We start from the raw sequence: 12,363 nt of genomic DNA, 5'->3' as shown, positions 1-12,363 counted from the left end.
AGCCTCCCCAGCATCCAGGACACCTTCAAAAGGTGTTGCTTCAAAAAGGTGGCATCTGTCATTAAGGACCCCATTATGCAGGACATACCAGGGGGAGATACAGGAGCCTGAAGACACGCGCTCACTATTTCAGGAACAGCTTCTTCCTCCCTGCTATCAGATTTCTGAATGGACAATAAATCTATGAACACTTCCTCGGTATTTTTTTTACCCTCTCTTTTTGCACTACTTATTTAATTTTTTATATACTTATCGTAATTTATAGTTTTTATTACTGTGTATTGCAATGTAGTGCTGACACAAAACAACAAATTTCATGACATAGGCTAGTGATATTGTTACATACCTCAAGGAGATCTTGTGAGAATGATGTAATGGTCTTTTGGAGGTCACCTGATGTAATTTTCCCACCAACGTGAGGTCACGTGATGACATGTTCACCACAGGTATAAAAGGGAAGACCTCTGGTGACGTAGTTAGTTTTTAGTTTTCCAGCTAGAACGTTCGTCAGTGTCTCCATTCTGGTTGCGTATTTGTTTTATGATGCAGTTTCATTTTTAAAATGGAGTGTTACATTCTGTTGCAAGGTACAATAGTGCTGGACTGGCAATTTCTGCTAGATTTGTTGATGTACCTTTTCAGTAGTATTGGAGAGTGAAGACTTTATCGAAGTACAGGACATAAAGGATTAAGAGAATTTGGTATCGTTGGGCAGTTTAATAAAGGGTCGATCTTATTGAGTCTTCATTGAAGAAGTAGCAACCTGAATCGAGATAACTCTTGCCAAAAGAGCAAGGAAGTTCATGCAAGGTGCTCTCTAGAAATTAAGGTCAGTTGTTTTAAGCCATTTATTTCCTTCATCGTGAATCCTTTGGACAGAACCAACAGGAAAGTCGCGTCTATGAAGAAATCCTTCTCCAGAGAAGTCTCTCCCAATTGAATGTATAAATCTGTTGGACTTTCGAATTTACCGTTTTAAGAACTGTGTTTGACTTTACCGCTTTAAGAACTGTTTTCGAATTTTTCGCTTTAGGAACCAGTGCCGAGTGACGATTTGTTGAACGGCCGCATAGCGGTTAACTTCCAGATAAGGTTTTCATTTGTTTTTTATTGTTTATCCATGTTTAATAAATGTTTGGTTGTTTTTATATAACCTGACTGGATTGATATTCATTGTTGCCGGTTACGTAACAGTATTAAACCTGATTCTGAGTTTGGAAAAGTAAGGGGAGTGCAGGAGTTACTAAATTCAGAATAAAGAATAAGGTTAAAAAGTTAAGAAATGGATAAGAATTTAACCTCAGGCAACACAGAGACAAAATTGAAATGAACAGGGGTGAATACAGGACTGATGGTGTTTTATTTGAATGTGTGCAGTGTACAGGTTGGGTAGATGATCTTGTAGCTCAGTTAGATTGAAGTTGTTTATAGTCATTGTAAAAGGTTGGAACTCAAATGCCAATATCTGTGGCACGCACTCTTTACATCCTGCCAATGAAAAGATCCTTTATGTCTTTCCTGTTCAACAGCCAAATTTACATCTCTACCAGGTACTTTATTTCATGAGCACTTATTTTCCACAAAAACCTTTGACTTGACACCTAATTAAGTACTTTCTGGAAATTGAAGTATAGCACGTATTTTATCTGCCAAACATGTTACTTTACAGTTATATAGCACAGTGACTTTTCCTGATTACCTTTAAGGTTCAAAGTCGATTTATTATCAGAGTACATATATGTCACCATATACAACCCTGAGATTCATTTTCTTGCGGGCATATGCAATAAATCCAATAACCAACATAGAATCAATGAAAGACTGCACCTACAGGCCGGACAACCAGCGTGCAAAAAACAAAAAGAAGATTAAAAAGGAATAATAATAATAAATACTATAAATAAGCAATAAATATCATGAACACAAAACGAAGAGTCCTCGAAAGTGAGACAATAGGTTGTGGGAACAATTCAGTGATGAGGGTGAGTGAAGTTATCCCCTCTGGTTCAAGAGCCTGATGGTTGAGGGGTAATAACTGTTGCTGAACTTGCTGGTGTAAGTCCTGATGGCAGCAGTAAGAACAAAGCATTACCTGGGTGGTGGGTGTCCTGGATGATGATGCTGCTTCCCTGCAACAATGCTCTGTGTACATGTGCTCAGTGGTAGGGAGGGAGTGATGAACTGGGTCTTATCCACTACTTTTTGCAGGATTTTCTGTTCAAGGGCACTGGTGTTTCCATGCCAGATTATGATGCAACCAGTCAATATACTTTCCATCACACATCAGTAGAAGTTAGTCAAAGTTGTAGATTATCATGCCGAATCTTCACAAATCCTAAGAAAGTGGAGGTGCTGCTGTGCTTTCTCGTAATTGTACTTGCGTTCTGGGCCCAAGATATGATTCATTCCTTTGAGATGATAACACCTAGGAATTTAAAGTTGTTGACCCTGTCCACCTCTGATACCCAGTGAGGACTGGCTCATGGACCTCTGGTTTTCTCCTCCTGAAGTCAATAATCAGCTCCTTGGTCTTGCTGACATTGGGTGAGAGGCACTACTCAGCCAGATTTTCTGTCTCCCTCTTCCTGCTTTGTGAAGAAATCAATTCTTCAACAAAGAAGTTGTATCTAAAATTTATACCTTTATTAGGATGCTACTTATAGCCTTTATAATGCAAGGTGCCTGTTTAATTCATTGGCCATTTTGCTGTTTCCATTAATTATTCTCCAGTCTCATTCTCTGTGGGCTCAGCCAGGTTCAAATACAAGACTAAGGGAAGAAATGAATTTAGATTTGCTGAGACTTTTACAGAAGCAGTTACATTGGTGCAAAAGCACAGAGCCAGGGAATAGTTAAATTTTTAAAATAAATATGACTGATATTTTTATGTTTTATTTGTAGTATGCGATGAAGCAGTGAGGTTACATTTTAAAATAGATCACGATACTGCTTCCAAGATGAATTTTCCTGTTTAGTTCTCTGTGAGGAAAAAAATTGCACTTGTTTGGTGTAGCTTAGGTCATTCATGCTGCAGGCTGTGGACTATGATTCTAGCTACAATATCAGTATGATTTATTTGACTGCCCAAAGATATAGGTAAATGAAATAATGAGAAAGGCCAGGAATTCATTTTCTTGTCTCTTCTTGCTGGTGTAGGCCACATGTCATTTTGAACAATCTTCCTAAATGGCAGAGCAATGGTCTGATACGTCGACAGGTATTCATGCTCAACACTTATTCACCATCCTGCAAAGTAAACATTCACCAGAAGCAATGGAAGTGAAAATTTACCATCAAAATATGATTCAAGGTGTGAGGTTGCCAGGAATGTTAAAATCATTGACATTTTTTTGGGGGAAAACTGTCTCCAATTCTCCAGCTCAAAACAGTGTCAATGTCACATAAATAACATCCAGCTCTTATCCTTAATTTCAGGGACGAACGGCACTACATTGGTCCTGCAACAATGGTTACCTGGATGCTGTGAAGCTTTTGTTAAATTATAATGCCTTTCCTAATCACATGGAGACAAATGAAGAAAGGTAAAATATGAAATCTCTTGAATTTCCTGCTAGTAGGTTATTTAATAATGCTTAATAGCAGAAAAATATCATATTTATTCTTGGTGCCATTTTGGAGTTAGACAAATACTCCCATCACATTATGATGTATTATTTCAGCTCACTTTCTTATTATTTAAATCCATATCACACCTACCTCTGCTGGTTGGCAACATAACTTATTAAACAACTTTGAGTTTTTTAAACATCTAATTTGTGGTGTGTGTTATTACAGCATAAAAGTAACATTTGCACCACACTAGTGTCAGTCAATGATCATATCCATCATGAGGAAATTCTTCTGACATTTAATGGTATTGCCATCACTGAATCTCCAGCTATTAATACACTGGAGGTTTCCATTGACCAGAAACTGAACTGGATAGCAATATATACATTGTGGCTACAAAAGCAGGTTAGACGCTTTGAATCCTCACCATCTACAAGGCTTAAGTCAGGAGTGTGACGGAATACTGACTGGGTAGCTTTGTCTGGGTGAGCGCAGCTTCAATAATACTCAGGTCATTTGACACCTCACAGAACGTAGCAGGCTGCTCGATAGTCAGCCTCATCCTCAACCATCCATTTACCCCACTCCTGATACACTGTAGCAGCAGACTACAGCTTACACATGATGCGCTGCAGGAACTCACTGAGACTGCTTTAGACATTGTGTTCCAAACCCACAGCATCTGCTGGTTAGAGGGACAAAGGCAGCAGAGGCATCACGGCCTGAAGGTTGCCCTCCCTGCAAGCCGCACGCCATGGAAATGTATTGGTGTTCCTTTATCGTCAGCAGGAGTCCTGGAATTCTTCTTGGTAACAGCATTATGCATGTACCCGCATCTCAAAGACTGCAATGCTTCAAGCTCCCCACCACCTTTTCAAGGACAATTAAGGATGGCCAGTTAAATGCTTAGCCACATCACTTGAATTATACAAAAAACTATTCACAAGTTTGTTATACACACAAAATGCAGGAGGACCTCTAGGTTATGCAGCATTTTATTTAAGAGAAGTCATTTACAAGAAAACAGAATGTCTCAGTGCCTGATGGGAGTACCTTTCCATCAGCTGTCAAAAAGCCTCATTTTGGAGCTGAGGAAGGGATTTTCTGGAATCAGAAGCTCATGTCCGGACAAGAACGCTGCTGGTGCTTTGTTGATGATCAACTGGTGTTCACACCTCACTGGCTTCGTGCAAGTGACAGCCTGCACTCAATTTAAATTGAGCTGCAGGCTGCGTCTTTGATCATACCTTTGCTTTGTGCTGCTCGTTTCACATAGAAAAGTGGCATGTATTGATTTTCTCCTTCCTTGGTTTTGTTCTAGTTTCTTGTTTCCACAGCTAGTGAAATTAATCAATCTACCTGATCTTTCAAACTGCCTCAAAAATTATGTGTCTCTCATTAACCACATTCTTTGCCATGATTTGGAATCTGACAACATTAACTCAGTCTTTTAAAGCTGGATTTCGAAGTCATGTTTACACCCACTCCATCAGCAACAAGTAAGCCTTTAAGCACCTGGAGTTAGCACCGCCTGCCAGTCCACACGACTGGTTTGACCCAACTTAATTTGTGTAGGTAGCAGAAGGAGAGAGGGTTCAAAGTTCAAAGTAAATTTATTATCAAAGTACATATATGTGAGTATATACAACCCTGAGATTTGTTTTCTTTGCGGGCATAGTTAGCAAATTCAAGAACCGTAATAGAGTCACTGAAAGACTACACCCAACAAGGTGGACAGACAGCCTGTGTGCAAAAGACAATAGACTGTGCAAATACAAAAGAGAGAGAAAGATAATAATAATAAATAAGCGATAAATGTCGAGAACATGAGATGAAGAGAGTCCATGGGATGTGGGAACAGTTCGGTGATGGGGTGAGTGAAGCTGAATTTATCCCCACTGACTCAAGAGCCTGATGGCTGAGTGGTAATAACTGTTCTTGAACTGTGAGCCCCAAGGGTCCTGTACCTTCTTCCTGACGGCAGCAGTGAGAACAGAGCATGACTTGGGTGGTGGGGGACCTTAATGATGGATGCTGCTTTCCTGTGACAGCGCTTTGTATAGATGTGCCCAATGGTGGGGAGGGAGGGCTCTACCATGATGGACTGGGCTGTATCCACTAATTTTTATAGGATTTTCTATTCAAGGGCTTTGGTGTTTCCATACCAGGCTGTGATGCAACCAGTCAATATACTCTCAACTACACGTCTTTAGAAGTTTGTCAAAGTATTAGATGTCGCAGCAAATCTTCACAAACTTCTAACTTCAACCATTGCCATGCTTTGTTCATAATTGCACTTACGTGATTTGGAGCAATGTGAGTAAATAAAACATATTAGAATAGGTTATAATATATAATTTGATCAGTTAATTAAGCTTCTAGTTAGTAGATTTTATTGTGCATTTCATAATCTAATACCATATATCTAGAGGGCAGTGGTTTAAAGTGAGAGGAGAGAGATTTAATAGGAACCTGAGGGACACCCTTTTCACCCAGTGGGTGGTTATTATATGGTGTAAGCTGCCTGAGGCAGGTACATTAACCACATAAAAAGGTACTTGGACTGATCCATGGAAAAGAAAGGTTTAGAGGGATATGAGCGAAATACAAGCAAATGGGATTAGCCTAGATGAGGATCTTAGTCAGCATCAGTTGGGCCAAAGGGCCTGTTTCCATAACCCTAATATCTGCTACCTATCAGCAGCTGGCTGTTGGAGTGGATGGAGAACAGTCCCTCAGATTGGACCACTGTGCCACAATCAGAAGGAAGTTTTCAAAGTTATGATTTCGGCATTAATTCAGTAACAGAGAGCCTTGTTATGTGGTTTGGTCAACCTCAGCAAACTGATGACAACTTCCCCCCAGCTTTCAAAACAATAACTGATTATAAATAACAATAAGTTGTTTGTTAGATCATCAGGTATTAGCTAGCTTGTAATATAAATAATTTTAAGAACAATGCTTTTTGCCCATAATCCAGTAACCACTCAATCCTCAAAACATTGATATTATTTAAGGTTGCTGATTATTTACATGAGACTTGTGTGTTGCATTTAAAGATAAGGGGTAGAAATTCTGTGTTGGTCACTGGACTAAATATGTGATATAGAAGCATATGCAGAGCTGGCCTAAGAAGCGGCAGAATCAATTCAGAAAAGTGTGAAGTGATTTAGTTTGAAAGATTGAACTTAAAGGCAGAATACAGGGTTAATGGCAGGGTTCTGAACCATGTGGATGAACAGAGGGATGCTGGGGTTCACATACATAGATCCCTCGAATTTGTCACTCAAATTGATGAAGTAATTTTGCTGCTCTATATACCTCTGGGTAGACCACACTTGAGTATTGTATTCAGTTCTCATCACCTCAGAATAGGAAGGATGTCAAAGTTTTAGAGAGGATGCAGAAGAGATTTACTAGGATGTTGTCTGGATTAGAAACCATGTCTTTATGAGTATAGATTGAGCAAGTTGAAAAGAAGATGAGAGGTGACATGATAGAGGTGTATAAGACGATATGAGGCATAGATTGAATGGTTAGCCAGAAACCTTTTTGCAGGGCAGAAATGGCTAGTATGAGGGGGCATACCTGAGGATGTTTGGAGGAAAGTATAGACAACATATCAAACATCATTTTTTTACACAGAGAGTGGTAGGTACATGGAACACACTGCCAGGGGTGGTGGTAGAGACAGATACATTAGGGACATCTAAGTGGCTCTTGTATCGCTATGTGAATGAAAGAAAAGTAGAGGGCTATGTGGGAGGGAAGGGTTAGATTGTTCTTAGAGTAGTTTAAAGGATTGTCGCTACATCATTGTCTGAAGGGCCCATACTGTGCTTACTGTTTAAGTTCTACATTTTATGCAGATACTCTTCTGTTTCTGAAATTCAGCTCCGCTAAAGTTGAGATGAATGTAGAAATCAGAAAACACATTTCTGCTCTTTTGTGTTGTGATTGGGTCCTGTACTTTCTATTAGTTAACCAATTCTCTATCCATACTAATACATCACCCCGAGCTCTATGCATCCTTATTTTATGGATAAGTCTTTTATGCGGCACCTTATCAAATGCCTTCTGGAACTCCCAAGTAAATAATATCCATCTGTTCCCCTCTATCCACTGCGCTCATTATATCCTCAGAGAACCCCAGTGTGTTTGTTAAACAGGACCTGCCTTTGCTGAATCAATGCTGCGTCTGCCTGATGGATCCATTTCTTTCCAGATGCCTCACTATTTCTTCTTTAATGATAATTTCAAGCATTTTCCGAACTACAGATATTAAACTAACTGGCCTATAATTACCTGCCTTTTGCCTACATCCTTTTTTGAACAGTGGTGTGACATTCGCCGTCTTCTAATCCACCGGGACCTGCCCAGAATTTTGGTAAATTATCACTAAAGCCTCTACTATAACTTCTGTCATTTCTTTCAGTACCCTGGGATGCATTCCATCAGAACCAGGGGACTTATCTATCATCAGTCCCACTACCTCTTTAGTGATAGCTATGGTATCCAGGTCCTTACTTCCTATCTCATCTATAACATCTCTCTTTAGCATGTTAGACGTATCCTCCACTGTGAAGACTGGCACAAAGTAGTCATTCAATGGGTACATTTAATGTCAGAGAAATGTATACAATATACACCCTGAAATTCTCTTTCTTCGCAAACATCCACGAAAACTGACTGCCCCAAAGAATAAATGTTAGAACCCCAAAGCCCCCCAACTGCCCCTCCCACACGTAAGCAGCAGCAAAGCAACAACCCCCCTCCCCCACCAGCAAAAAAACGCATCTGCATCCTCCACCAAGCGCTCGAGCATGCAGCAAAGCATCAATAAAGACACAGATTTGTAGTACCCCAAAGACTACTCATTCACCTGGTGTTCAACATACCACAATCTCTCATTATCCAATATCAATTCCCCCTTCTCGCTCTCCAAGGGACATATGTTCACTTTAGCCACCCTTTTCTGCTTTATATAATTATAGAATCTTTTACTATCTGCTTTTATATTTTGTGCTAGTTTATTTTCATAATCTAGCTTCCCTTTCTTTATTGCTTACTTAGTGTTCTTCGTTGCTTTTTAAAGTTTTCCCAATTTTCCAGTTTCCCACTACTGTTGGCCACTTTGTATGCACAAGGTTTTAGTTTGATGCTTTCTTTTATTTCCTTAGTTACCCAAGGCTGGCACTCCCCACCCTTACTGTCCTTGCTTTTAACTGGAATATACCTTTGTTGAGCACTGTGAAAAATCTCCTTGAAAGTCTTCCACTGTTCCTCAACCGTACCACCATATAGTTTGTGTTCCCAGTCTACACTAGCCAAATCCTCCCTCATCCCATTGTAGACTACATTGTTTAGGCATAATACACTGGTTTTAGATTGAACTATTGCAGCCTCCAGAATCCTATTACACACTGTGCTACAGGGGCACAATTAAGAGCATCCTGACTGGCTGCATCACTGCCTGGGAACTGTACCTCTCTTAATCGCAGGATTCTGCAGAGAGTGGTGTAGTTATGAACTTCCCATGATTCAGACATTTACAAAGACAGGTGTGTTAAAAGGGGCCCGAAGGATCATTGGGGACCCGAGTCACCCCAACCACAATCTATTCCAGCTTCTACCATCCGGGAAATGGTACTGCAGCATAAAAGCCAGGACCTACAGGCTCCAGGACAGCTTCTTCCACCAGGCCATCAGACCTATTAACTCACGCTGATTTGAGTGTCCTCTATATTACATTGACCGTTCTATTTATTATAAATTATTATAAATCACTGTGGTTGCACATTGCACATTTAGACGGAAACACAATGTGAAGATTTTTACTCCTTATGTATGTGAAGGATGTAAGAAATAAAGTCAATTCAATTATAGATAGAGTAGTCAGTTAGCACTTTCTCCCCAGAGCAGAAGTGGCCAGTACCGGAAGACATCAGTTTAAGGTGAATGGAGGAAGGGTTAAGGTTTCTACCCATAGATTCTTCATTCTGGTTATACGGCCTGGAAACAGGCCCTTTGGCCAAAATAATATTGAAACTCCCCCCACATTTTTAATTCCCTCTGTGGCTTTTCTAAAACATTGAATCCCTGGAACATTAAGTATCCAGCCCTGTCTTTCTCTCTCAACCATGAGGTCCTCCTGTGGTCAGGGTCGACCGTGGATGTTGCATTCTAGCAGTCTGCGTCAAAGTCAATATGCAAGCCAGGGTAATATGATATGAAGAACAAGCTGTTGCCCATGCAGTAGGGTCCTCCTCTCCACTCAGCTGATGAATCCAAAGGAATGGCAATGACCGATACAGTTTAGCACCAGCGGCGTTGCAGGAGTTGCCAGTCACTGGTAAATTTAACATAGGCTTGCCTTAGGGACTCCAGCTCTGGATTTTTCCTCAGAGTTTACTCCCAAAACCTTCTCCATAAATGCGCATAGCCACAAGGCAGCGGAGTTTGAGATCAGTTTTCCTTCTAGATGTGCTGCCAAACACAGTGGGTGAGCCCCATCTGCCCGAAACGATTGGCTTTAAAGCATCGTTTTCTTGCTTTTGCCCCTTTTTCTGCCAGTAGAAATGGTTCCATTGAGCTTAGAAACGAAGCCACACCTGAAGCCCAAGAGCTGGCCTTGGTTGTCAGAGGTTATTTGAGACCTGCACCATTGGGAGCATTTATTAGGTAATGAGAGCTTATCCCCACTACCCACCCCCCTCCCACCCGGCTGTGACAACCTTCGGAACCCTCCCTCAAATAAGTCTCTGCAATTGTCATAGTATCATAGTTTCATGTATTGATCCATGCTCTAAGTTCATCACCCCGACCCGTAGTACTCCTAGCATTAGGTTACCACTCAGATGGTTATAATTTGTGTGGTAATACTGTAGCAGAAAAAAATGAGAGTGTACTTGATGCAGTACTCTGGAAGTAAGAAAACAGCAGACTACCACTTTTGTAGGAGGTTTTCTTGATGTTTAGTATGTTTTGCACTGCAGTACTCAAATAAAACATTAATTACTCAGCCAAGATTTTAATCATGTTGCTTGCAATGGCATGGAAGTGATAGATAATTTTGTGCATGTATAACTAGTGAAAAAAATGGTTTCCTAAGGAGTCCTGAGCACTTAAGCAGGTTGATGTTATCAACGATGACGACGTACAAATTTAATGCAATTTTCTGTGGAATTTTGTTGAGCTGGATTCAGTGCAGTACCTAATAATTGGCTGGCATAAATGACACAGTAAAATCTGGTTGTACATTATCTTTTAAGCAAAATAACAAAGATTTGTAACAATTGCTGTTGAGTTTTCCATTGAACTAAATTGTCAGAGAGAGGCAAAAACAAAAAAAAAAGGTTCTTCAGACTGGAGAACTTATGACATTGAGAGGCCTTGTACTTCTGCCTCCCGTGCTTCTTTGAGCAAACTGATCAGTTTGCAGCATACCCTTCAGTCACTGAATGAGGAGCCTTAAATTTATTTGAATAAAATATCTTTTCAGAAAGAAAATAAGTAACTGCAGGCGATTAAGTTTCTTTCAAATCTCAGCCACAATACTGAATGCTGAATTACAAGTCACTTAAACTTTATTTCTTGTGCAGAGATAGTGACTTATTCCAGAGTCTTCTGTTTTTATTCAGGTTTTCAGCAAACACAGTCTTTTGCCTTTGATTATCCTTTTTCATTAGAACACAGAACAGAACAGCGTGGGAACAGGTCCTTTGGCCCATGATATCTATCCTGACCATTCACTAATCCCACCTGTTTGTTCGTGTGCTTGTCTAAACACCTCTTAAACCTTCCACTTATTTTTGACCAGCATTTGCATTGAAGAGAAACACATCAGGCATGAATCACCCATAACTTTAGGAACAAGTTCTTAATGTTTCTGTTATTTGTCAATGGTGCAAGCTGAATCATCTGCAGCTCAACTTTGAATTGAATTGAATTGATTATTACTTACATCCTTCTTATATATGAGGAGTAATAATCTTTACATTATGTCTCTGTCTAAATGTGCAATGTGTGATTTATAGTCATTTATAATAAATAGTATGTACAACAGGACAGTCAGTATAATATAGAAATACAATTGTATCAGCGTGAATTAATCAGCCTGATGGCCTGGTGGAAGAAGCTGTTCCGGAGCCTCTTGGTCCTGGCTTTCATGCTGCTGTACCATTTCCTAGATAGTAGTAGCTGGAACAGTCTGTGGTTGGGGTGACTCTGAACCCCAATGATTCTTCAGGCCCTTTTTACACACCTGTCTTTGTAAATGTCTTGAATAGTGGGAAGTTCACATCTACAGATGCGCTGAGCTGTCCGCACCCCTCTCTACAGAGTCCTGCGATTGAGGGATGTACAGTTCCCTCACCAGGCAGTGATGTAGCCAGTCAGGATGCTCTCAATTGTGCTCCTGTAGAAAGTTCTTAGAATCTGGGGGCCCATACCAAACTTCTTCAACTATCTGGGGTGAAAGAGGCACTGTTATGCCTTTTTCACCACACAGCCAGTATATGCAGACCATGTGAGATCCTTGGTGATGTTTATACTCAGGAACTTGAAGCTGTTCACCCTCTCAACCCCAGATCCATTGATGTCAAAAAGGGGTTAGCCTGTCTCCATTCCTCCTGTAGTCCACAACCAGCTCCTTTGGTTTTGCAACATTGAGGGAGAGGTTATTTTCTTGACACCACTGTGCCAGTAAGACAAAGGAGATGGTAATGGGCTTTAGGAAAGCTAAGCCTGCATTGCTCCCTGTTACTATTGATGGTGAGGATTTGAATGTGGTGA

At 40.4% G+C, this 12,363-nt stretch overlaps 1 protein-coding gene across 5 annotated transcripts in view; it reads left to right on the top strand.

Annotated features, from left to right (window-relative positions):
• Positions 1-12,363, top strand: part of invs (inversin) — a 269,090-nt gene that overhangs the window by 187,745 nt on the left and 68,982 nt on the right. For all 5 annotated transcript variants that reach the window (XM_063043885.1, XM_063043890.1, XM_063043889.1 and 2 more), the window contains one exon: positions 3,436-3,542. In XM_063043885.1, coding sequence (XP_062899955.1) covers positions 3,436-3,542 — 107 coding nt within the window. The remainder of the gene's footprint in view (positions 1-3,435; positions 3,543-12,363) is intronic.

Source organism: Mobula hypostoma, chromosome 3 (genome assembly GCF_963921235.1).
Source record: "Mobula hypostoma chromosome 3, sMobHyp1.1, whole genome shotgun sequence".
NCBI classification, from domain to species: domain Eukaryota; kingdom Metazoa; phylum Chordata; class Chondrichthyes; order Myliobatiformes; family Myliobatidae; genus Mobula; species Mobula hypostoma.
Note: the sequence above shows the minus strand (reverse complement) of the source record. Positions and strands in the feature narration are given on the sequence as shown.